The sequence below is a fragment of the Bos indicus x Bos taurus genome, chromosome 4 (assembly GCF_003369695.1).
Source record: "Bos indicus x Bos taurus breed Angus x Brahman F1 hybrid chromosome 4, Bos_hybrid_MaternalHap_v2.0, whole genome shotgun sequence".
NCBI lineage: Eukaryota > Metazoa > Chordata > Mammalia > Artiodactyla > Bovidae > Bos > Bos indicus x Bos taurus.
The window spans coordinates 13,047,569-13,073,545 of record NC_040079.1 but is presented as its reverse complement, the minus strand read 5'-3'; the positions used below and the strand labels follow the sequence as shown (position 1 = coordinate 13,073,545).

Sequence of the window (25,977 nt, the reverse complement as noted above, 5' to 3'; positions counted from 1 at the left end):
TCAGTCCCTAGATTGAGAAGATCTCCTGGAGGAGGGCCTGGCATCCCACTCCAGTATTCTTGCCTGGAGACTCCCATGGACAGAGGAGCCTGGCAGGCTACAGTCCATGAGGTCACAAAGAGTCGGACACAACTGAGCGACTAAGCATAGCACACAGCACATAAGATGATACAGAAAACCCAAACAAACTTTTTAACCAGCCCAATATAGTCCCATCTCAGTGTGAATGGCTTTTAACATGTCTTCTTTTGGAGACAGGGTTGATGAGCCTATTTTAATACCTAGTTCACCTGTTTGCAAACTGTCTATGTAAGGGCTGCATCAAAATAAGTACAAATTAGCACCAGTTAATATACTCTCATGGAGAAGGAAATAGCAACCCACTCCATTATTCTTGCCTGGGAAATCCCACGGACAGGGGAGCCTGGTGGGCTATAGTCCATGGGGTCCCAAAGAGTCAGACACGACTAAGTGACTAAACAGTAATAATGTACTCTCAATTGGGTCCCTAAGTGCTAAATGGGTGAAATAAAAAGGACTGAGTGAGGTCAATCCTGAAAGACTTTGAAAATGAGTTTTTAGGAAGAGAGGGTAAGAGCTGAAAAGAGTCGGGAGCTGGACTGAGTCCCTGACTCCATCCTGCGGAGAGAGGGGCCAAGGGGGTGATCGAGCTACCCTCAGGCCAAGCCTGGGTCTCCCCTAGATTCAATGATCCTGCTGGGCTCCGTGGAGCGGTCAGAACTTCAGTCCCTCCTGCAGCGTCACCTGTGTCCCGAGCGAAGGCTGCGGTTGGCCCAGGACATGGCGAGGAAGCTGTCCGAGCTGCCCTTCGACGGGAAGGTGCGGCCGGCGAGGGGGCGCTCTGGTGTCTGGCCCCAGGGTCGACCCGAGTCCTTTGCCTTTGTGGATGAAGATGCAGATGAGGATCTCTATGGGAAGCCCGAGGTAAGAAGGCTGGGAAGGGTCAGGGGAGCGGGACAGATGGGGCAAAGGGAAAACAGGAAGAGAGAGGATTGATGATGATCATTGACAAAGTCTAAGACATCAGTGCCCCTGTGTCCAGGGACTGAAGATGAGGTTGCAAATTTTGGAGCCACGAGAACCCAGAGAGCTTTGAGGACTTCTGAACTGGAAAGAACAAGGGTGTTAGATAGGTTTCCCAGGACACCAGCTGGTACAGACAGGACGAGGCAGCCTCTTCTCTAGGACTGAGAATTTTTACTTTTCTCTCCAGATGCCTCCTCTTCATCCTTCTCACCCCCTTCCTACTGATCCACTGCCCCCTGAAGAGCCCAATGGGCCCCTGCCCAGCCACAAACAGCAGCTAGAAGCACTGGAGTCTACAGGTAAAGATTCTCCCATCATGCACCTCACCCTTGCCTCACACCTTGTGGGTTGTCTCTGCGTGCTCCTCAACCTAAGGGCTGCTATTATGAGGAGGGATTAGGCCAGGGGATGGTGGGAGGGGATTTCTGTTCTTTGAGTCCAATGTTACTGTCCCAAAGTGGGGGGGGGGGGGCAAGGGCTGGATTAGGAGAGTGGGAAAGGGGAGGTCCTATGGAGGTGAGGCACCTAGAAATGCAGACCTGTTGTGACAAAGTATCAGGACCGCTTGGGGCCCCTAAGCCTTTCCTCCCAGGATGATATTGCTTGGTCTCCATTTCCATCCACTCACCACTCCTCTCAGGTCCAAGACCCTCCATCTTTCAGTCCCTGCTTCGCTGCTTGCTAGGCAGAGCTCGCCCCAAAAAGAAGAAAATGACCCAGGTGAGAGAAGATGTGTTGGAGTCAGCAAGGGGGAGTTTGGGAAAGGGAACTTGTCTTTGAGGAGTGAGAAACCCATGATCCTTAGGTGGGAGGGAAGAGGTCCCGCCAGGGAGGAGAAGCTTCATCATATGGAAGGGGTGATGGGATGGAAAGAGGCATCTGTGGCTTGGCCAGGGAGAGGCGGTTATGGTTCTACGAGGAAGGAAAGGGAAGGAACTTGGACTTATGTCTTTCTTCTCTAGGATTCAACGGATTTAGTGGATAACATGTCTCCTGAAGAGGTAAGTAAAGGAAACAGGAAGCTGGGGTGAATCATTTTTCTGTTTTGTTTGGTTTTGCTGGCTATGCTGTGTGTCATGCAGAAATCTTGGTTCCTTCACCAGGGATAGAACTCATGCCACCTGCATTGGAAGCGTGGGGTCTTAACCACTGGATCACCAGGGAATTCCCTGTCTTGTTAAGTGAAGATATTGCTCTTTTTTTTTTCATTGTGTTGTTGTAAGAATAAGATGTGAAGCTAGGCAGAAGAACACTTTGAGAGGTTGTTAGTGAGGTCTGACTATGGAGTGGTGCTGGGCACATTGCTTGGAGGTGGGGAAACATGGCAGTGTCCTCATGGGGACCAGTGTCATTTCAGGAGAAGGAAGTTTTGACCTCTGTGTTTAGATGGGCCAATGGTGATAGGATGAGCCCTAGGGCTTTGAGACGTTAGGGGTGCTCTGGACCAGGCAGACGCTATGTGGGAAGGATGACACTTACCTGCAGGAAAATGGCACGGGGCAGCCAACTCTTATACAAATGGAGGTGGAAGAACAGCATCCAAACTAAAATGGGGAAATCAGTGCCTGGTGAAGTTACTATGCTAGGTTGATCTGGGCCCTGAGACAGTGGACAATGGGAAGATTCCAGGAAGCGAGACTGGGAAGAACCACAGACTGAGGGCAAATTCCGACAGTGGTGCCTCCTTGGGACAAATGCCTATTTCCGCAAAGAGGTGGCTGTTGAGTCCATGAGAGAGAAAATCAAGCACTTGGGTGGAGCAGGTTGTGCTGAGTGACCAGAACATGGCACACGGAACAGATTGGGAACACATGGCTGAGCTGTGCAGATCAGAACTACCCTGGGGTGTGGAGAGACACCAATAAAATCCATTAGCAACCATTCCATTTAGTAAAAGAGAAGGCAAGCTTGCTGCAAAGGCTGAAAGGTAGAGCTTTAAAAGTATGTGGCTGAAATACCAGAGTTTTTAGCATTCACAACTATATAAGCCAGTTCCCTAATTCCTATTCAACCATCCACCCCTCTCTCTCTCTGAAATTTGACGTTGCCAATGGTTGAACATTTCGAATGTACTAAAAGCCACTTAATTGTACACTTAAAATGGTTCAAATGGTAATTTTCATGGGAAATTTATCTCAAAATTAAAATATAAAATTAGATATGCAAAATGAGCAAACAACAAAAAGTATGTAGCTGATAAAATACCATAATGTATATTATCTTCAAAGAAATATCTACTGGATGTCCAGAATATATGCATCCATGCGTGTGTCTAACTCTTTGGAACTCTATGGACTGTAGCCCACCAGGCTCCTCTCTCCATGGGATTTTCAAGGGAAGAATGCCGGAGTGGATTGCCATTTCTTCCTCCAGGGGATCTTCCCGACCCAGGGATCAACCTGACTCTCCTGAATCTCCTGCATTCTTTACCACTGAACCACCTGGAAAATCCCATCCAGAATATATATGTGCTAAAAATTAAAAGTACTCAAGATTGGAGGAGAGGGTGGTTAGTGACAGGAAAGAAAGGCAGGTCTTCCCTTTCTCCCCTTTGTACCCCTCAAGACACAGAACATATCTGGATAAATGACCTGAAAAATCAAATGGATAATCACAGATGAAAAAAATCGAACTATTCCTTCTACCCACAAGCAGGAATCAGATGGGTCTTAACTACAATGAAGGAGTACTTTACTAGGCTGCTGAAACCAATAATACTTTTTTTTTTTTTTTTTTTAATGCACCAAAGAAAGCCACCTAGTCGATCAGTGAGGTTATTTAATAACCACAGGAAATAAAGTGCAACTAGGGATAAAAAGAAGATTGATGATACATTTTTAGCTGATATCTGTCTCAGGGAAGACTTTAAGCAGCTCTCAACTCCCATGGGACCCACCGTGACTCTTTCGAAGGATAAGATACAATAGGAGTCAAACTTCAGGATATTTTGAATGTATTTTCAGGCTGGATACAGATGACACCCTTGACAATATCAAGATGACACCTTTGGGAATAGTCAAAGAATTCAATTCTAGGTCACCAGAAGTCTTTGCTATGACTTGTCTAATTCCACCGCTCTGTTAGGAATACACACCCATTAGAGCCCTGGTTTGTAACTGATGCTGAGCTTTTTAAAGTCGTGGAATCACATCAAACCTAGAGCAGATGAAAACTGGGGTTCCTGGGACATGATGGGCAGTCAAGGTCAGATGCCCACCTCTGTGTAATCTTAAGCATTTAAGGACAAACACTTAGGCACTCTGTTCCTCTGTTTTTCCTCATCTGTAAAATAGAGATAACCATAGGGCAGAGGACTCAAGGAGTGAAGCAATTAGCATAATGCTTGGCGCAGAGAAGTGCTTGGTGCGTGTGCACAGGAAATGGTTCTGCTACTATTGTTCCCTGAGGACAGGGAAAATGGAACCAGGGAGGCCAGGAATGATCAGAGCACACTGCAGGACGGCAGCACCAACCAAACCAGTATCGGCAAGGGTCTCGCTCCCTATCATATAAGTAAACCTTGTCTGCAACATACCTGCTAAGGGTCTTTTCCAATGAGTCAGTTCTTTGCATCCAGTGGCCAAAGTATTGGAGCTTCAGCTTCAGCATCAGTCCTTCCAGGGAATATTCAGGGTTGATTTCTTTTAGGATTGACTGGTTTGATCTCTTTTCTGTCCAAGGGACTCCTGAAAGTTTTCTCTAGCACATTAGGAGGGGACAGAGAGGTTACAGAAAATTTAAAATTTGTTTATGAGACCCACAGTGATACTGGATTATTTGGAACCTTGGGGATTTGGGCATGCAAATCTAAAATCCAAAGCACAGTTGGACTTTTGCCTTATTGCTTTGGTCACAGACAAAGCAATACAATGTAGAACAAACCAACCAAACACACACACAAAAGCAGCTTGTTTGAGTCAACAAAGTGCCATGTGACCCAGAACAGCTCTTTAAATCCAATAAAGTTTCACCAAGATCTGATTTGTAAAAGGTCAGCCTGCAGGTTTATTCATGACACACAACGATGGATGCTTCACAGCACTCTGGAGGAGTTCAGTCCAGAGCTAAGGCAAGTCTAAGATGGAGCAAGACCCTTGCTGGTTCTCTCAGAGTTTGCTCAGGCTCATGTCCATTGAGTCAGTGATGCCATCCAACCATCTCATCCTCTGTTGCCCCCTTCTCCTCCTGCCTTCTATCTTTCCCAGCATCAGAGTCTTTTCCAAGGAGTTGGCTCTTTGCATCAGGTAGCCAAAACATTGGAGCTTCAGCATCAGTCCTTTCAGTGAATATTCAGGGTTGATTTCCTTTAAGACTGACTGGTTTGATCTCCTTGTAGTGCAGTGGACTCTCAAGAGCCTTCTCCAGCACCACAGTTCAAAAGCATCAGTTCTTTGGTGCTCAGCCTTCTCTATGGTCCAGCTCTCACAGCCGTAGGTGACTACTGGAAAAACCATAGCTTTGACTGGATGGACTTTGTTGACAAAGGGATGTCTCTGCTTTTTGATACGCTGTTTAGGTTTGTCATACTTTTTCTTGTAAGGAGTAAGTGTCTTTTAATGTCATGGCTGCAGCCACCGTCCTCAGTGATTTTGGAGCCCAAGAAAATTACAGGAGTAGTAGAAAACAAGACTGGAAAGATGGATGGGGAATAACAAGCGTTTGGGGCACCAGGAAGAAGGGGGCGTGTTTTGAGCACCTGAAGCTGAAGGTTGATTTGGGGCTGGAGGAGGGAGGAGAATTTATTGGGGCAAAGGGAGGTGGGCCAGCGACCTGGAGGAGCTGTGATTGATAGTTTCACAGCCTATTTCAGGATTCTGGGCCAGGGATTGGAGGGCAGTTTGGGATCAAGGATCTGGGGTTTAAGGGGGCTCCAATATTGGGTGACGGCTCTCCTCTCTGGCAGATTGAGGCCTGGGAGCAGGAGCAGCTGGGCCAGCCTGTCTGTTTTGACTCTTGCTGTATTGACCAGTCCCCCTTCCAGCTGGTGGAGCAGACAACTCTGCACAAGGCAAGTCCTTGCCCAACGCCCACCCAGCAGGGCTTCCGGGAGGACGGGAAGGGGTGGGGCCACCATGCTGACCTTACCTAGCACTCTGTCCTCGTAGACCCACACCCTCTTCTCCCTCCTGGGCCTCCACCTTGCTTACGTGACCAGCATGGGGAAGCTGAGGGGTGTGCTGGCCCTGGAGGAGGTAAGAGCGATGTGTCTCCCCGTTGGAGTAGCAGTGGGAGGAAGGGGTGAGGTGGGGAGGGGCTGGTTCTAACATCCAGGAGGTGGTCCGGATTTCCCACCTGTTTCTCACGCAGAGACTGGAGGGGGTAGGGGGTGGCAGCCCCCCTATATTCTCAGGATGGCATGGGCTTGGAATGGGGGCACAGGGCCTGAGTCACGGTCTCATGGGTGTGCCGCTGGGGAGGGGCGTGAAAGAGCGGGCAGATGGGACGTGGCTGAAGGCGGCCTGGGGGTTGGGGACCGGGCGAAAGAGATCCTGGGTCAGGGCTCTTGAGATTTCACTGCTCTGCAGGTGAGGCTCTTTGTCCATTATGCCCCCGTTTTCCTTTTTCTGTCTTCTCCCTTCGATTCACCCCTGCCTCGCTATACCTTTCCCATTGCTTTTCCTTTGATTGTCCATTTCTCCACTGCTCCTGTCTTGTCTTCTTTCCTTCCCCGTGTCCTACCCTCTCTCCCCTTCCCTGTGCTCCCCAGCTGCAGAAGGCCATTGAGGGACACACCAAGTCTGGGGTGCAGCTCCGCCCCCCTCTTGCCAGCTTCCGGAGTACAACTTCCACTCGGAAGAACACTGGGGTCCCGCTCCCTCCTGCAGAGGGCTGGAGCCTGCCTGAGGATGGAGCTGGGGCCACTGGGGCAGGGGACGTGACCCCTGCCTCCCCAGAGACCCCCGTGCCATCCCCCTTCCCGGAGCGCCCCCTCTCCGGGGCTCCGGCCAAGGCAGAGAGCGAGCTGGAGGAGCTGGAGCTGGTGGAGGGGCCAGGGCCCGAGGAGGAGCTGGCCGACATCCTGCAGGGCCCCAGTCTGCGCTCCACGGACGAGGAGGATGGGGACGAACTGATTCTTTGACCTGCATTTCCTCACGAAGACTGTCCAGGAACCCAGGACAGTGCACACAGGGTGCACGTGTGGGAAAGTGTGCTTCCTAAAGCTGGTGGGCATCACATCAATACATGGCCTCTCCTGGGAGTTTTTAAAAATGTGATCCTTGGAGGAAGAACTGGAATTTGGGCAGGGGGTAGCCTTGGTCAGTCATTTGGGCCTTGCCCTCCCAACCCCAGATAGGCAGTGGATCTGTGTGAAGGGCCCCTGATATTCCATGGGCTTCCTGAGTTTGCCCGTGTGTGGGTGGGGAATACCTGCCTCTCCCGTGCATCCCCCACAACACACCCTCCCCCGCCCCCAGTGTTCTTGTCCCAGTGCCTTCCCGGCCTTGCCCATCCTCCCATCAGTTCCCCAGGGGGTGGGTTAAGGGAGACCCAGGATGACTGTGGTCCTGCCTGTGGCATGCTGGAGGAGGAGATGGGACCACCTCATGGCCTCGTGGACTGATGGCCCTTGAATGTACTCGCAAACCATCCACAGCGCCTTCTCTCAGAGCCCTCCACCCTGTCCTCCACTTGCCCGAAGCCACTCCCTGAAATTTGCCTCCAGACTCTATTCCGGCTCCTACTAGAAAGTGACGTTGCTCAGTTGTGTCTGACTCTTTGTAACCCCATGGACTGTAGCCCTACCAGTCTCCTCTGTCCATGGAATTTTCCAGGTAAGAGTACTGGAGTGGGTTGCCATTTCCTTCTCCAGGGGATCTTCCCAACCCAGGGATCGAACCTGGGTCTCCCACACTGCAGGCAGATGCTTTACCATCTGAGCTCCCAGGGTCTGGCCTCAATTTCTCGGGCGGGAAAAGGCCATTCCTACTTCCCTCTCCGTCCTCCATTTAGGCAGTGAGACATGCATACAGAGCCTATTGGGGGAAGAGCCTAGAAGAGGGACGGTCACGGGAAGGCTCTGTGTGGAAGGGGCGGTACCTTATGGCTCAACAGTCACGCGGCCCTGATGGATTTATTTTACTCCCTCTGGCATCTCGAATTACAGCTTCCTCACCCTCCGGTTTCCAGGTCACTCCCTCTCCCACTGTCGTCCTTGATCTGTCCTGCCCGAGGGTCAGCTCTGTTCTTGAGCTGATCTAGCCGGGGCTTCTCCTGCCCAGAGCCAAGGCTCAGGGCAGCTGGGCCACTGGTTCACCCCCACGCTTCTTCGGGGCTGGTCCTTTGTATTCCTCTCCTAGAGGTTCAGTGTTGAAATGGCCCAGCTCTTTGATGCCTCCGGCACTTGGGAAGTCAGAGACCCTTATCCTCCCCAAGCCAGTGACAGGGAGCCTGCCATTACCCTGCCTTCTCTGCAAGTGGTCCCAGGTGCTCTTGAATCCACCGCCCAAGGCTTTCGTTGCTCCCTTCTTTTCAGTTCAGTTCAGCTGCTCAGTCGTGTCAGACTCTGCGACCCCATGGACTGCATGCAGCATGCCAGGCTTCCCTGTCCATCACCAACTCCCGGAGCCTACTGTTATGCCTCCTTTAATTCTTTAGTTGTGCCCATCCCTGGCATCCTCCTCCTTCCCGCCCCATGCCCAGCCTCCACCACCCCCCAAATAAGACACTCATAGCCGAAGGTGCCACCACAGTGTTTAGTGCCATTGAACACAGCCTGGAACCATCTCCAGCAGGACACCCCTTCCGCCTCCCCAGGGCTGAGAGAGAGAGGCTGCAGCTGGGGAGGGGCCTAGCCGTGGGCCCTGGAGCCCCTGCTCCTGTGTGTATAATCTATAGTATTTATATATATATTTATATATAATTCTCTCTGTCATATATGTCATAGAATCTCTCTTGGGCCTGGGGTGAAAATGTCACATTAAGAAAACATGCTAAGACTGGCCATAAAAATGGATATTTCCCAGACCTGGAAGACGGAGTATGGGATGTACAGGTGGGGGTGCGAGGAGAGGTAATAACTCATTCACCAAGATTCCCTCCTTAAGAGGAAGGTGTGGGGGTGGGGTGGGGGGCGATGGGGGGAGGGGAGGAATGGAAGATTGCGATTTTCCTTTAATAAAGTGAATTGAAAATGAAGGTGCACCCTCCCCACCAGAAGAAAATAATTTAGCAAGAGCAGTTTCATTCACAATGATATAAAGACAGCCCCATTCTGGGGGCTGTTCTAAAACGTGCTGCACAGCCTTTAACCCCAAAGAAAAAGCAACCCTCCCCCACCCCCAGCAGCCTCTTCCGGCACATGCCCCTCCCCTCCCCCTAAAATAGGCTACAAGCAAACCCCATGCACCCTGGCCCCCAGCACCAGAGAGGCAGTCCCTCCCTTGGAAGAATCTTAAGAGGGTCCCAGGCTGGCTCCTCGGGTTTTCTCCCTCTTCAGAGCAGAGGGGGAGCTGCTTGCAAATGCAGACCCCGCCCCACGAGACCTCTGGTCTGCAGTGTTGCCAACGCCCCGCAGAGGCTGAGCCCCACCCCCGCTCACGCTCACATCTGAACTCTACTAGAGTCCTTCAGAGTTTTAGCCATCTTTTGGCAAGACTGGCAGGGACCGCTGGGCTTCCTCGGGGAAGGAGGAAGGAGAGAACGCTGCTTTAGATGACCTTTCCTGACTCCACAGGGCCCTGAGCGGAAAAGGAACTGTTGATGAATGAACCCGCTCCCTGGACTGGATGTCCCCTGCGGTCTGGGGGTGGAAGATGGGGCACGAAGCGGGTCAGAGTAAAGAGAAAAGGATGATGCCTTAGAGAGAGGGCAGGGTGCACAAGGTGAGGAAACAGGGACCCCTTGAGAGGAGGAAACCGTGACCCTCAAAACCCCAAGGACCTGCAACAGTGGGTGCAGGGTGGGGCCAGCAATGTCCGGTCACATGATCACACACAACCCGTAACCGCTTTGGATGAGGTGTGATCACCTACCTGGGCTCACCCTGCTCACCCGTTTCCTCCAGGAACCACGCCCTCGGAGGGTGGCCATCCTCCCCTCCCCCAGAAGACGTGGGACGTGGCCTCGGTTGCATTTCAGGGGCACGTGTGTATGACAGTAGGGGCTTGATGGGGGGCAGGGTCATACATGGACGGAGCCACCCCAGCGCTCAGCTGCCTCCTTCTGCAGCCGGGTTGGGGGGGGGGGGGTGGACTCTCCACTCTACCCTTCAACCCAACCCCTGTCATCAGGCTCTGTGACATTAGTCCTGGGGCTTCACCGGCTGCCCAGAGGTTCCCCCCCAACCCCCACCCCCACCCCAGAATGGCGAGTCAGTGTGGGAGGGCAAGCAGTTTCAGGGGCTTATGCCTCATTGTAAACCATACTGGAAGGAAGAATACCTGGTCCTCCTCTCTTCCTCCGCAGGTCTGGGGAGGGAGGGGGGACACCTGTGAGGTCCTCCTGGGAGTCTTGGGAGGAGGTGAGGGCGGGCAAAGGGAGCCAAGCACCCTCACTGCTCCTCAGCTAACACCAACCCCCCTCCCCCGCCCCAATCAGGGGGGTGCCTGACAGCACCAGACCCCTCCCTCCACCCGCACTCAACCCTGAGTCCCCAAGAAGTTATAAAAATGTAGAAAAGGCAAAGAGAAAAGTGTAAACAGCTCCAGAGAATTAGGGCTGGATGGAGGGAGGCAGCTTCATGCTTCCTGTCTGGCCAGGACACCAGCATTCCGCGTCTCCCCTTGGGTGGGGGGCAGGCCGGGGCTCCCAGAGCAGGGGATGGAAGAAGGCAGAAAAAGGGAAAAAGAGCTGGAGCAGCCAGCCCTGGTGGGGGTCCTTTCCCAGGTCCGTGGGGTCCTCTGTTCACCTACTGGATATACTCAAGATCTCAAAGCACGTGGCCCGTGTTTGTCCCTGGTCTCACCAATGACCACCGGGCCCCTGTGCGTCCCAGCTGCCATGTCCACCGCCTCTGCGACCCCTCATCTCTGAAGCCAAGTTACCTCTGAGGGTAGACTCTCCACTCTCCAAGGAGACGTGGTCTGTACGTTGCTTCCCCGCCCCCCCGCCCCGGGTCCATCGAACCACATCCAACAGCCCCGCAGGTCCGTGCCTCATAGGAGGGCTAAGCCTGGGCCACAGCCAGAGAAAAGAGTCGGGAAGAGCGAGAGTGACGTGGAGAAAGGAGGCCTTCAGACAGCCACAGTGGAGGCTTCTGGAAGACGAGATCAGGGAGCAGAGAACGGCGATCCAGGGCACGGCGCTCCTGTGCTCGGGATGCACACGGGGGCTCCGCTGCCGCAGACCCAGAAGCCCGCAGGCAAGCGAAGTTCCGGGCCATCTCGGTTGCCCGGGCCTCAATTCCTGGACCTGTGGTCTCTACAGCATAAGCCCGGATAAAATTCCACCCCGGCCCTCCGTTTTGCTGGCGAGGACGCCTGGGCTCATCAGGGTCTTCTTGCCCAGGTTTCAGGCGCGCTGCTGGGGGAAGGAGGAAGGTGTGGTTGCAGCCAGACCCCTCAGGCGGGAGTGGACGGCTGGGTGAGAAGTGGGAGGAAGCTAGTTGTTGGCCTCGCCTTCCTCCTCATCAAAGGACTGCACGCCTGAGGATGTGACGTCAGACACCTTCCGGCTGAGAGCGGTGGACATCTCGGGGTCCTCGCGTGGGGAGAGGGACTCCAGGTCCCGGCACCCCGCATCTTCTTCCTCTTCAGGGGCCAGCGGCCTCTTCTCCTCCTCGGCGGGGCCCCCGGCCAGGTCCACCCCGCCCACCCCTGGAGCCCAGTCAGTGTCTCCCCCCAGCAAAGACGACGGCTCCTGAGCAGAGTATCCCGAAGCAGGTTGGGAAGGTCCCATTTCATGCAGGCTAGGCTGTGAGTCACCAAATGCAGGCCCGAGATAGGATCCTGTGGCCGGAGAGGCAATGAGGGACTGGTCGCTGGCTTCCCAGGCATCCGATGACCCCAGACAGTACATGCCCTGGGACACATAGGAATGAGGCCAGCCATCCATCGGGGCTTGAGCGAGGGCATCTGGAAAGAGAATCAGGAAGGTTGGTGGGGTCCCAGAACATCATCAAAGGCAGCGACAGCAGCACAGAGAATTGAGATGGGGGTGGGATGTGGCAGGCAATAGGAAAGCTGATGTGAACACAAAGCCTTAGAGATGAATGGAGGTGGCCTCTGGGGTTGGATTCTGGAACCGGTCCTCACCCTGACTCTCCATCAGCTCCTGGTAGTTGTCACTGTAGTTGCAGCCCAGTGTTTCCTGGGTGGAGTTGACACTCATGTCCTCACCATCCATGGAAGACCAGGCCATGAGAGTGGCCTCGGAGATAGCAAACTGTTCCATGACACCTGGGAGAAGAAAGGTAGTTAGCACAAGACACCTCCAGGAAGCTTAGACACATGCCTGGGGAGGGAGCATCAGTGCGGTGCTGTTCAACAGGAATATAACACGAGTCATTTGTGCAATTTAAAATTGCTGCTGCTGCTAAGTCGCTTCAGTTGTGTCCGTCTCTGTGTGACCCCATAGACGGCAGCCCACCAGGCTCCCCCGTCCCTGGGAGTCTCCAGGCAAGAACACTGGAGTGGGTTGCCATTTCCTTCTCCAATGCATGAAAGTAAAAAGTGAAAGTAAAGATGCTCAGTCGTGTCCAACTCTTAGTGACCCCATGGACTGCAGCCTACCAGGCTCCTCTGTCCAGGGATTTTCCAGGCAAGAGTACTGGAGTGGGTTGCCATTGCCTTCTCCCTTAAAACTGTCTAGTAGTCATGTTAAAATGAAAGAGAAACAGGTAAAATGAATTTTAATAATACATCTTTAACCTAATCTATATAAAACTGTCATTTCAATGTATAATCCATATACAAATTATTGAGATATTTTATGTTCTTTTATTCACACAAAGTCTTTGAAGTCCAGTCGATATTCTGCACTTATGGCACGTCTCCGTTTGGACTAGCCGCATTTCAATTCTCAGCCACATATGGCCAGCAGCTACTGTATCGGACAGCACAGTTTTTGTATATGCCCTAAAACAAGGCAAAATCATGGGTGACTTCCCAGGTCAGACTTAGAATTCCTAGGGGAAAGAGTTGGGGGGTCTTCTGGTGAGGTATCATAAGGGATTAAAATTGAGGATTTCCAGAAGTTTATCCTCAGAATCTTTTAGGAATGGTAGCTAGTGCTAGGTAGTCAAGGCCAGAGGAATCTAAATGGGAGGGATTGTAGGTCTACAGTGGTATCAGGCTGAAAGTTTAAGGTCTGGGACGGCAAGGGAGCGGGAACAGAGTAATGAAGGTGCATAGACTTGGGGTTCCCATGCTAGTCAAAGCCATGAGTAAGTTGAAGCTTACTTTGCTAGCTGCCCTGCATTACCCTCTACCTGTTCATGTCCCCTCCCCACTGGTATTTCATCTGCCATGCACACCACCAGAGCTTTTCCTGAAGTATCTCATTGAGATCTGCCACCAAGGCTTGGCCAATATTGATGTTATTTAGTTGCTAAGTTGTGTCCAACTCTTTTGCGATCCCATGGACTATAGCCCACCAGGCTCCTCTGTCCATGGGATTTCCCAGGTAAAAACACTGGAGTGGATTGCCATTTCCTCCTCTAGGGGGGCTCTTCCCCATCTAGCGATCGAACCCATGTCTCCTGCAAAGGCAGGATTCTTTACCTCTGAGCCACCAGGGATGCCCCTGCTGAGTGTTGTAAGTACATCATATGCCTGCCTCCTACCTCTCCTGAATAAAAGCTCTTCTGTACACACCCTCTCCTCACCTAGGTCCCTTGATCTTCTGGTTGTTGAACAAGTAAGTTGTCTGTAAGTGAATCCATGACAGCAAAGTGCTGATGGGCAAAGGCTAGAAGAGAACCCCAAGGCTTTTCTTTCTTTTTCATCATAAAACATAAGTAGACACAGAGACTATTGAAGTCTAAGGCCCCTGCTTTATTTTTCCCCTGTAAGAGGGAATCCAGAGATTGGACAGTCCTACCATGTGGGAGAGATGGCATCAGGTGGACCCACAATCTCATGTTAATTTTCCTCAACTTCTGAGATGATAATAAAAAATAAGTTTGAGGGACTTCCCTGGTAGTCCAGTGGCTAAGACTCTGCACTCCCAATGCAAGGGTCTGGGGTTCAATCTCTGGGAACTAAAATCCCACATGCCACAACCTAAGACCCAGTGCAGCCAAATAAATAAACAAATATTAAAGAAAAAGTTTGAGAGCCCTTATCAGAATGAACAAGTCAGAGTCCTTGAAATTCGAGCTAGCTGGGAAATGAAGTCTGATGGTCATCATATGGACAGAGTCAGTCCTACCACAGGGGACCAGGTTGAAGAGTGGGTCTTGGCCATCCTGAAAATGTGTCTCTCGAGGGGCTGGAGAATAAGTACCTGCGAGGAAACGGGCCTCCTTCTCGCCGTCACTGAGGTCGGAGTAGGCATCTGTGTCCCTGCGGACGGCCTCGTGGCTGTGCTGCGGCTGAATGGCTGGTGTCTTCCCCCAGCCTTGCCACTCAATCATGTGGGCCACCCGGCCCTGCCCCATGGCTGTGGGCTTTGTCACGTGGTCCTTCATGCTTCTCGAAATCCCTGAGGGGCCAGACATTCCCCCACGTCCTCCAGAACATCACACAATAGCCATACCAGGTTCCCTCCGAACCCCGTTATCCCCACCCTAGCCCCATGGGATGCTGTCTCATGAAAAGGGCAGGTGATGCCCTGCTGCTACTGCTGCTAAGTCACTTCAGTCGTGTCCGACTCTGTGTGACCCCATAGACGGCAGCCCACCAGGCTCCCCCGTCCCTGGGATTCTCCAGGCAAGAACACTGGAGTAGGTTGCCATTTCCTTCTCCAATGCATGAAAGTGAAAAGTGAAAGTGAAGTCACTCAGTCATGTTCGACTCTTCATGACCCCATGGACTGCAGCCTACCCGGCTCCTCCATCCATGAGATTTTCCAGGCAAGAGTATTGGAGTGGGTTGCCATTGCCTTCTCAGGTTATGCCCTGCTACTGCTAAGTCACTTCAGTCGTGTCTGACTCTGTGCGACCCCATAGACAGCAGCCCACCAGGCTTCCCCGTCCCTGGGAGTCTCCAGGCAAGAACACTGGAGTGGGTTGCCATTTCCTTCTCCAATGCATGAAAGTGAAAAGTGAAAGTGAAGTTGCTCAGTCGTGTCGGACTCTGTGCGACCCCATGGACTGCCGCCTATCAGGCTCCTCCATCCATGGGATTTTCCAGGCAAGAGTACTGGAGTGGAGTGCCATTGCCTTCTCCGAGGTTATGCCCTAGGACACCGTATATGAGGGGGGGTCTGGAGGGTTGGAGGGGCTTGACAGAAAAGGCAAACAGGCCCGGAATATGGGGATAAGGGTGTGTTTTCCAGGCCTGAAGCGGCAGGGAGTCTGAGGCCAGGAGCCCACAGGTAGTGTTCTGTCTGAAAGCATCCCCAGGTGGGGAGTCTCACCTGAGAACGATGACTTGGCCAGGGCCCCAATGCCATAGGCGTTCGAGTTTCGCTTAAGCTTCGGAAGGATGGAAGTGGTGTCCTCCATGGAGAGCTGGGAGGGGGACGTGGGAGATGGGGCAGAGGGATAAGAAAGTATGGGATGCTTGTATGTTCAGGAGGAAGGATCTGAGCTAGGACGGGTGATAGGAAACCCTGATACCCAGGAAGCCCACCTCCGAACTGCTCTTGGAAGTTTGGGGGTTCGTAAAGAACGTGAGGGCTTCCAGGGCCCATTGGAACCAGGGAGCTCTGTGTTCTATGGCAGGCCTATGGGAGAGGAGTTATGGAGGAGGAGGAGGTCGGGGGTGGAGGGAGCTGCACTCACATTGATGCCATCCCAGGAGAAGTCTGTCCGGGTTTGCTGCAAGGAGAAGAGGAGAGGGGGTGGGTACCCAGGGCACTTCCTCAGAGGGCCTTCCGAAAGTGTGTGAAGTAGGCAGGGCTTTTCTGAGAGTCACACCGGGAACTTGGGGTCTCAGTATGGAGCATTGGGCTTGTACTTGAGGAACAGAGGAGGAACATTCTGTGAAAGGGTCAGTCTGGGAGCGGGTCTGGGATGTTATCCTGGAATTCAGGAAGATGGCTGAAGGACCGGGTTTATGCGTGGTGGTTCCGGGGTCTTTGTGAGCTCTTTCGGGAAGGCAGCTGAGCACGGGAGTTGGGGGAGGCTCACCTCGGTGGATGGCCGGTGAAGGCTGCTACCATGCAGCGAGCTGGTGCTGTCCATGTTGATTTGGTCCACATCCTTCAGGCCCTTCCAATCCACGGCAATCACCTCATTTCCTGCGATGGCCAGATGGTGACTTGCGTCCCTTTTACCCCCTGTGCCCACCCCTATGGCCCCTCATTATTTTCTTCCTGCAGAATTCTGATGCCACAAGTGGGGGGCCAGCCCCCCCTCCCCTCCCACAACCACTCTCTCTTCCGATTGCCTAGTCCCCTCTACATCTCCCCTCACCCCCAGTTTTTGGCAAGAGAGATAACAACGCTGAGCTCAGTCAAGAACAGCACACTTAGGAAAAGTGTCCCATGAGCTTATTTGTTGCTCTTGTTTAAATGGAAGGGCCAGTGGCTAGGTTTTAGCCGGAAAACAGTCCTCCATTCTGTCCCAAGGGATCTCTGAGGGTTTCTTTATGGGAGTGCCTGGGTTCTGTACTTTTCCTCTATTAGGTCTCTACAAACAATGGCAGAACTTTTCCGAGGCCAAGCTTCCCTCCGTGTTGGCTTTATTACATGTGAGGTGGAAGGACTGCATCTTCCCTGGTGGACCCTCAATGGGAGCTGGTGGAATTGTATGAGAGGAAGGAGATTTGGTGGGGATAGAGGTGAGAGCTGGGTGTGTTCACCTAGAAGCAATGAGAGCAGAGAAGCAAAGAGATGGGATCATTCTACCTGACTGTGGGAGACACAGGCTAATGAAAGAGGAGAGAGAGCAGGGGACTTTGAAAAACAGAAACTAAGGGAACGGGAATTCAGGTCCGAGTGAAGACAAAAGACAATGGGAGGGAGTGGATGGGGTTTGAGGACTCTTAGTACAGGGAGGCTGCTGGTGTGAGGGCAGGGTGTGCCGCCCGGAAGGCTTGGGGAAGAATCACTGGGGTGGTAGATGCTGGGCATTCAAGCATAAAGTTTTCTGATTCGGAGTTTAGGATTAGGGGTCCACTCTTGAGAAGAGGGGAATTGAATGTGATCTTGGGCGGCAGCAGGAGGTACTGGGCGTGTAAGGATGACATAGATGCTGCAAGCCGAAGCACTGTGGTTGACAGGTCTGAGAGAGGAAGGACCCCTACAAAGCGGGCATTTTCTCCCTGGGGCTACAGGCGAATGGTGCCACGGGTCAGAGCACAGGAGGTGGCTGGGAGGGAACGGGAAAGACGGACATCTGGGCGAACAGAGCGGGAATGGGGCAGGCAGGGAACCACCTCTGAGGGGAAGGGAGATGGGGAGGACAGAGTGGGAGAGAGGGGTGGGGGGAGGTGGCCTTTGCAAGAGAGGGAGAGCTGAGTCAGAGCCGCGGGGGGCAGGGAGGGGGAGGGAAAGAACCCCGAGCAGAGGTGAAAGCAGAGCGGGGCGGGGGGCGGGGGGGTGGTGGTAATCCATGGGAATATATCCGGTCTCAGAGAAATCAGGCTTTTGGAGAGTGAGTTCGTTTGCAATAATAATACGAATTATTCTCTCAGCCTAAGATCACTGGGGCATGCAGGCGGGAGAAATTGGGAGTTGCAAAAATTAGGGGGTTGGGGACAGGGTTGGATCAATCTGTTGAGCTGTGAGAGCGGAGTGGGTGCACGGGGTAGGGGAGAAGGGGTGGTAGCAAGGCAGAGGGGAGAAGTCTTAGGAGGCGCCTCGCTTCCTTCCTCAAGCCAAAGGTAAATAAAGAGCCGGCCCCGCCCCGCCAGCCCCGCCGACAGGTGCAGTCGGGTCCCCGGTTCCCTCCGCCGCCGGCCCCACCCTCCGGGGAGCCGGCTTCCGACCCTTCTCCGGCCCTCTAACAGCCCCCCGCCTCCTCCGATGTCCCCGGCTCGTCCCCTCTACCCCAGCCCAGCGCGGCCCCATTCCCTCCGGGCGTGGAACCCGTCGCCCTCCCGGAGGCACCAGGCTCATCCCGCCCCCGCCCCGGAGGGAAAATGCACGTGAACAAAGCAAATCGGGGGAGGCAGGGACGACAGAAAAAGGCAACGGAGAAGGAAAGAGATGGGGGCAAAACATCCAAGCCGGATGGAGGCGGGGTGCGGTGGGTGGATGGGTTGGGGGGCGAGTGCGAAGGAGACTCGGGGCTGAGACTGAGGCTGGGGGGTCCTTCCAAGGGGGGGCTGCTCCGGACACGGAGTGGGGCGAGGAGGCGCTGGGGAAGGCAGGGCCTGGAGGTGGAGGGTGCGGGGACGGGAGAGTAGGGGAGAGTCACGGAGAGGATGCCGGTGGGGGTATGATGGAGAGGGACCGCGCCTGGAGGAGGGCGACGGAAGGAAGCTAGAGGGAGACGGATGCAAAGAGCCCTGAGGGATGCAAGCCCAGGAGGCGCGCGCGAGGAGAGCGAGGAGAGATGAAGGCAAGGACCGCGAGGGCTCGGAGGGAAAGTGAGGAAGCGAGGCCGGACCGGGCGGGTGCGGAGAGAGGGATCCCGGGGACGGGCGCGGGGCGCGGTGGGGGAGGGGGCCGGAGGACCGGGCCGGGCCGAGACCTGCCTCCGCCCGCGCCCGCGCCGCCGCGGTACCCACCCACGGTCCGGGAGCCGATGCAGCCCATGGCTCCGGGCCTCCAGGCCGGGCCCTCACCGACGCGGGGCGGGCGCCGGGGGGAGCACCGGGAGCCGCGCCGCCGCCCCAGCCGCTCTGCAGCGCCGCGGCCGTCTCCGCTCGGCTCCGCTCCCCCCTCCCCTCTCCATCCCTCCCCGCGGCAGCCTCCGTCGCCGCCGCCGCCGCCGCCGCCGCCGCCGCCTGGCTCCCCCGCCCCGGCTCGGCTCGCGGCGGCGGGGAGGGGGCGGCCCGGGGATTGGCTGCGCCGGCGCCTCCCGGCCCTTCCCCCGACCCCGCCGCTGCACTCCCCGCCGCGCTCCCTGGGGGAGCCTCGCCGCCGCTTCCCTCCCTCGCCCTTCTCCAGCCCCGCGCGAGGGACTGCTCGCCGGGTTCCCGCTGGGCTCGGGGCGGGGTGGAGAGGGGAGGCTGGTGGAAACCCGGAGGATGCCCGCCCGGGGTCTCACGAGCCGGGTGGAGAGCCCCGGGCCCACCCTTCGGATCTGGGGGATTGATTTTGAGGGTCGAGCTTGGGGATGCCTAGAGAGAAAGTGGAATGAGAATAAAGCCTGGATTTATTGGGCCTTGGCCACCAAATTCCGCAAACACTTGTTTTCTTCCCGGGGTGGCCTCGGGGACAAATGGGAGCGTGGTTGGACGCGGTTGGAGCTTCCTGTTCGCTGCTTTATGCGCCCGAACAGATCGCGAAATCTTTGCAAGCGGATCGCGTGTTAGACTTCCCAGGGCTCGACGCTCGCGGGAAAAGTCGGGCATGCGGGGACTGTGCAGATGACCTAACTCCAGGTCTGATTGGGGAGGGGGAAATAGAAGATCCTTCAGTCCCATCTCTAGGGAAATAAAAATGTCAGGACTCGAGGCTAGCTAGAAGACAGTTTTATATCCAATGTAACTTTTCTGAGCCATGGTCTTCTCTGACAGATGAGCACAACCGTGTCAGAGGCGGTCAAGAGCCCGGAGGATTGAGGTCTGGCTGGTGGGGTCGGGTGAAGTAGGTACTTAGGGCTTCCTGGGTGACAAGGGTCAGTGGGCACTATAGTTACAGCAGGGAAGAAGTGGAGTCCAGAAAAGTCACAGGAGAAAGGAAGGAGAGACCCGTTTATGTAAGCCCAGCTCGGCGAGCACAAATGTCAGAAGCAAATGCTAACCCAGGCTCGGCTTTCATGTGCCTCCTGAGGTTGAACAGGGAGCAGGGCAGTGGACCAGGGGACTCTGGTGTGGGCACGGGACAGGGAGAGAGACCAAGGCTCATGGGGACAACCTTTTAAGCTTTAACTGTGAATCAGAAGCGAACTGTTAGTGTGATAACCACTACGTTCTGTGGAATCCCAGATGAGAGAGAGGGGGAAAGATACTAATAACTGCAGATCTGGGAGATAGGATGATGGAGACGGAACTGATCTTTGGTCTCTGTGCATGAAGAAATAAACCAGATCTACATCTCTAGAACCACAAAAGAGAAGACAGAACAGTGGTCAGTAGGCTTAGATTTTAATCGCCTTGTGTGTTTTGTGGCAAGATTTGCTATCTTAGTTTGACAGTGGAGGGAATTAGAAAGTATTTCCCCCCGGTCAGCTTTTGTTGGTTATACACAAGAAGGACAAAGTGGATTTTGCCCTCCTGAAGTATAATGTCTAGCTGCAAAGGAAAGAAAATAGAAAGATGGTTAAAAAAAAAAAAAAGATGAAGAAACAGCCTCCATTACTGTAGTAATGCTCGCAAACCCCTGTTGTTTGAGCAAAGAAAGCACTGACTCTCCAGGTCAGAAGTCATGAACCAGGTGGCCAGCTCTGCTTTCGCCTTCTCACCTGAAGCTGTCCTTCCCTTGGAGTGCTTTCTGATTCTACTATTCTCATCAGTCCTCTGGTCCAAACATGGATACAAGCCTGGGTGCCCTTAGCACAATTGCATAAGGTTGCTGTTGTTCAGTCACTAAGTCGTGTTTGACCCTTCCCAACCTCATGGACTGCAGCATGCCAGGTTTCCCTGTCCTTCACTATCTCCTGGAGTTTGCTCAAACTCATGCACATTGAGTTGGTGATGCTATCTAACCATCTTGTCCTCTGCCACTCCCTTCTCTTTTTGCCTTCAATGTTTCCCAGCATCAAGGTCTTTTCCAATGAGTTGGCTCTTTGCAGCAGGTGGCCAAAGTACTGGAGCTTCAGCTTGAGCATCAGTCCTTCCGATGAATATTCAGGGTTGATTATTTAAATCAAGTCAACTCTAAGTCTTGATGATTTAGTCCCATCCTATATTCTGTCTTAAAGGTGTTTCCAGCGTCAGAGAAAAGGAATCTATCAGAGGCACAACACTAATACTCTTCCTTCCTTCTTCTTGTACTGAATCATCTTACTTCTTACCATTTAAAGACATTTTCCCAGTCTCTTTGCCATCTTCTGAGCCAAGGTCAAAGACTCTAGTTCTGTTATGAACAGGAACAACCTTTCTGGAGGACAATTTGACAGTGCAGATCAAAAAAATCTTTAAAATATGCATTACTATTCTTACTAAATTGTGACACAGCAATTTCATTTATAGAAATAGTCTAAGAAAATAAAAATAGAATGTGGACAAAGATTTACAGCACCCATCAGAGCACAATTTCATAATAATTATAAACACTGTACACAGCACACATGTTGAAATGTAGGGATGAATTAAATAAATCATGCTATATGCCTATAATAGAATATTATGCAGCCATTAATACTATCTTATAACTGTATTTGTTGAAAATTCCTCATGATCTATTGTGATGTTATAAAAAAGCAGGCTATAATAATGACAGGATATCAATTTTTGTTTGAAAATCACACACACACACACACACATACACATACACACACAGATTCTTCTCCTGCCTTTTGTCAGGATTTCCATCCCGAATAATTTATGGGATTCCTTGAAGAAAGCCTATGTTTTACAAATGTCCGATTCCACTCATCAGTTACAGTTTGACTCTCAATGAAATTACAATATTAATCAGTCCATTTCCAAAGTCTAAAAATATAGGACTTTGGCAGAATGCCCCAGTAAGGCGCTGGCACGTCCTTATTGGTTCCCTTTGGGGCACAACCCCAAGGTGAAGTTATGTTTCTGTCTTCACTGTGGTTGCTGCTTTGTGCTCCTAATCTCTTGTGGACAGAACTTGGACGGAAGGAACAAACCAATTTTAGAGACAGTACTGCTGAAAATGGGGACTCTCGCCCCAGGATCCATGGGCAGAATCCACAGTCCATAACCTTGGATGGGAAAAAAAGGTGTTATGTTTACTAACTTGTCATAGAAATTCTCTGTGCTTGTTAGGGTTGTAGGCAGCAAATCGTGGTAGTATTAGAAGTGCTGCACTGTGTCTGTATCAGCCGTGAAAAGTGCAGATGTGTCTATGTTGTGGCACAGTCGCTGTGTCCTGTCTGACTTTTTTGTGACCCCATGGACTGCAGCACACCAACCTTCCCCATCCTTCACTGTCTCCTGGAGTTTGCTCAAACTCATGTCCATTGGATGGCATTGGTAATGCCATCCAACCATCTCAATCCTCTGTTGCCCCCCTCTCCTCCTGCCTTCAATCTTTCCCAGCATCAGAGTCTATTCCAATGAGTCAGCTGGCCAAAGGTGGCCAAAGTATTGGAGCTTCAGCTTCAGCATCAGTCCTTCCAATGAATATTCAAGGTTGATTTCCTTTAGGATTGACTGGTTTGATCTCCTTGCAGTCCAAGGGACTCTTAAGGGTCTTTTCTACCACCATAATTTAAAAGCATCAGTTCATCAGTGCTCAGCCTTCTTCATGGTCTAACTCTCACATCCATATATGACTACTGGAAAAATCATAGCTTTGACTTTAGAGACCTTTGACTAAATGTTAGCAAAGTGATACCTCTGCTTTTTAATACTGTATCTAGGTTTGTCATAGTTTTTCTTCCAAGAAGCAAGCATCTTTTAATTCTGTGGCTGCAGTCACCTTCTGCAGTGATTTTGGCATTCAAGAAAATAAAATCTGTCCCTGCTTCTACTCTTTCCCTATCTATTTGCCTTGAAGTGATGGGACCAGATGCCATGATCTTAGTTTTTTGCATGTTGAGTTTTAAGCCAGCTTTTTCACTCTCTTCTTTCACCTCTATTAAGAGGCTTTTTGCTTTCTCTTCACTTTCTGCCATTAGAGTGGTATCATCTGCATAACTGAGGTTGTTGATGTTTCTCCTGGCAATCTTGATTCCAGCTTGTGATTCATCCAGCCCAGCATTTTGCATGATGTACTCTGCATATAAGTTAAATAAGCAGGGTGACAGTATACAGCCTTGACTCACTCCTTTCCCAATTTTGAACCAGTTTGTTGTTCCATTTCCGGTTTTAACTGTTGCTTCTTAACCTGCATACAGGTTTCTCAGGAGATAGGCAAGGTGGTCTAGTATTCCCATCTCTTTAAGAATTTTCCATAGTTTGTTGTGATCCACACAATCAAAGGCTTTAGCTTAGTTAATGAAGCAGAAGTATATGTTTTTCTGGAATTTCCTTGCTTTTTCTGTGATCCAACGAATGTTGTCAATTTGATCTCTGGATCCTCTGCCTTTTCTAAATCCAGCTTGCACATATAGAAGTTCTTGGTTCATATACTGTAGAAGCCTAGCTTGAAGGATTTTGAGGATTACTTTGCTAGCATGTGAGATGAGCACAATTGTACCATAATCTGAACATTTTTTGGCACTGCCTTTCTTTGAGATGGAATGAAAACTGATTTTTTTCCAGTCCTGTGGCTATGGCTGAGTTTTCCAAATTTGCTGGCATATTGAGTGCAGCACTTTCACAGCATCACCTTTTAGGATTTTAAATAACTCAGCTGGAATTCCAATACCTCCACTAGCTCTGTTTGTAGTAATGCTTCCTAAAGCCCACTTGACATCATACTCCAGGATGTCTGGCTGTAGGTGGGCGACCACACATCACAGTTATCCAGGTCATTAAGATCATCTTTGTATTGTTCTTCTGTGTATTCTTCCCACCTCTTCTTAATCTCTTCTACTTCTGTTACGTCCTTGCTATTTCTGCTCTTTATTGTGCCTGCCTTTGCATGAAATGTTCCCTTGGTGTCTCCAGTTTTCTTGAAGAGATTGTCAACTACAAATTGGTGCTTGCCAAGGACATTTGCTGTCTGCCTCTGTGGAGACTGAGTCCTATGCTGCTGCAGCCCTGAAGGGAGTTCAGGGTGGAGAAAGAAGCACTCTGTGCTCTAGGGAAACTGGTGGAACAGGTCTTTGGATAGTTAGATATTTTAGGAACTGATTTCATAATCCCAATCTTCACATCTCCTTATATCTAGAAAAACACTAAATCCATTCATGGTGACATCAGCTTCTTGTGACTAGTAGAAAACCTTTTGTAACATATGTGCTTGATTGTGTCAACTCCCCCTTCCCCAAAATCACATATATTGACCTTCCCCCAGTACCTCTTTGAAACAGTTTCTTAGAACTATTTGAGGTGCTATCTCCCAGACTGCAGTCCTCATTTTGCCCTAGATAAAACTTAACTCAGAACTCTCACATTGTGTATCTTTTTTTGGTCAAGAGTTATGGTGACTGATGAAGTGACCCAGAGCAGCAGCCCCTTGCATCCATCTGCCTGCTCGGGGAGGGAGACCAGATGAATTTGGATAAGTGTCTCCCGGTTCTCAGATCTCCTGTTTTGGTTGATGATTCTGAGTTTTATTTGGCAGTGGGGCAGGTTACGTGCCACCTTCCAGTTGAAAGATACTGGGGCATACCTACTCATGATCTAGATACTGAGTGGGGCTTGGTTGAAAGATATCACGGTGCTCAGTTGCAGGAGACTGAGTGGGCTGTGCTGAGTAGTTAGGTAAGAGGCTGATTGGATGCTTTTCCTCAGTTCGGCCCGCAAACACAGAAGCAAGAGGCATTAGCAAGCAGCCACTAACTCCAGCCAGGGCTATGTATGTACAAAATTAGTACTTGCAAGTACCTATTTCATTGAGGAAATTATACTAAAGGAGATCGCAACCTAAAGGATCCAAATTTGGGGTCCTTTTGATATTCCAAAATGGATATTTTTGCATGCAGTTACAAAAAGCCGGTGGTAAGATCAACTGAACGGAATGCTTACTTTGATATCTAGAAGATCCTAAAGGAGAAAATGATAGAGTAACTTCTTTGCAGGAAACCAACAAGAAGTTGCTTGAAAATATATCAGAACTAAAAATGGCCACTAGCACTGACTCTGCCAGGTCACAGGTCTAGGAGGACTTACTGGGAAGTCGTGTTTGGGGGATTTTTGCCATTTGGCTTTTGATTTCTGGGCATCTCTTTGCCATTTGTTTTATTTGGAGTGAGACTTCCAGCTGGTAAGGATCTGGCTTGGTTGGTTTGGTTTGGTTACTTTGATTTGAGCACACAGATTGGTTTGCGCACACAGACATCTGGTCCAAACTATATGAAAAATGGGAAGCACTTCCTCTAAAATTCTACACCCCACCTGGAAGCCTCTTGGGAAAAATTCTAAATGACTGGTCAACCTATAGCTATGATCCAATGATAAAGAAAAATAGCTTGAAAATATTAGATCTCTATTGCCACAGTATGGGAAAATAGACTGAAGTTCCCTTATATCCAGGACTCTTCTCCTGTAATCAAAAGTCTGGGGCTAATCAAACTAACACTCCTACCTCCCCAGAGGGACAATCCCTGCTGGAACCACTCTGCCTTTGTTATCAGGGCCTATTGAGCACTATCTGGTCTAAAATTTTGGCTATGAAACTATGACCACAGAAAAATAAAGATAATTTTTACAGTGTGGTCACAATATTCTTTAGGCTCCAGAGAAAGTTGATTAAAACTTTTTTGATGTTGTCCTACTAGGAGAAGATGGTTTTCTCTCCCTGTGCCTTGAGACCTTGACTTTCAGGGACACTTATCTAGACCATCTCTAATTCCTGAATCTGAAGGGGAAAAAAGAAGGAAAAGAAGTCTTTAAAAATTTGTCTTATTCCAACTGTTGTAAACTAGTGAGCTTTGTATTGTGATATCTAATTCATGGCTAAGTTTAGAAAACAAAGCTATGAGATCTCTTGTTGTTTCTGTTTGGATATATGTATGGTGGGAGAAATATCAACAACCTCAGATATGCTTTTGATACCACTCTAATGGCAGAAAACGCAGAGGAACTAAAA

The 25,977-nt window shown here is 51.2% G+C and overlaps 2 protein-coding genes across 4 annotated transcripts in view; one reads left to right on the top strand and one right to left on the bottom strand.

The window, feature by feature from the left end:
* The window catches only part of CLCN1 (chloride voltage-gated channel 1), a 36,592-nt gene extending 29,309 nt beyond the window's left edge, over positions 1 to 7,283 (top strand). For all 3 annotated transcript variants that reach the window (XM_027538765.1, XM_027538767.1, XM_027538764.1), the window contains 7 exons: positions 704 to 945; positions 1,235 to 1,346; positions 1,688 to 1,767; positions 2,010 to 2,048; positions 5,951 to 6,055; positions 6,153 to 6,239; positions 6,755 to 7,283. In XM_027538765.1, the coding sequence (XP_027394566.1) occupies positions 704 to 945; positions 1,235 to 1,346; positions 1,688 to 1,767; positions 2,010 to 2,048; positions 5,951 to 6,055; positions 6,153 to 6,239; positions 6,755 to 7,126 (1,037 nt within the window). In that variant the 3' untranslated portion in view covers positions 7,127 to 7,283. The remainder of the gene's footprint in view (positions 1 to 703; positions 946 to 1,234; positions 1,347 to 1,687; positions 1,768 to 2,009; positions 2,049 to 5,950; positions 6,056 to 6,152; positions 6,240 to 6,754) is intronic.
* Positions 7,284 to 8,727: 1,444 nt separating this feature from the next.
* On the bottom strand, positions 8,728 to 18,924 carry FAM131B (family with sequence similarity 131 member B). Its single transcript, XM_027538763.1, has 7 exons — positions 18,765 to 18,924; positions 16,220 to 16,329; positions 15,872 to 15,907; positions 15,505 to 15,598; positions 14,431 to 14,628; positions 12,240 to 12,383; positions 8,728 to 12,059 (listed from the first exon to the last, which is right to left on the bottom strand). The coding sequence occupies exons 1-7, from the start codon at positions 18,790 to 18,792 to the stop codon at positions 11,587 to 11,589; spliced, it is 1,083 nt and encodes a 360-aa protein (XP_027394564.1). The 5' UTR covers positions 18,793 to 18,924; the 3' UTR covers positions 8,728 to 11,586.
* Between the last annotated feature and the right edge of the window lie 7,053 nt (positions 18,925 to 25,977).

Excerpts from the sequence above, each read along its gene's own strand:
- FAM131B (XM_027538763.1), bottom strand. The coding sequence starts at position 18,792 with ATGGGCTGCATCGGCTCCCGGACCGTGG. Across the intron at positions 15,908-16,219 it reads TTCACCGGCCATCCACCGAG|CAAACCCGGACAGACTTCTC; the intron begins GTGAGCCTCCCC and ends TTCTCCTTGCAG. Across the intron at positions 14,629-15,504 it reads GGCCAAGTCATCGTTCTCAG|GGATTTCGAGAAGCATGAAG; the intron begins GTGAGACTCCCC and ends CTGGCCCCTCAG.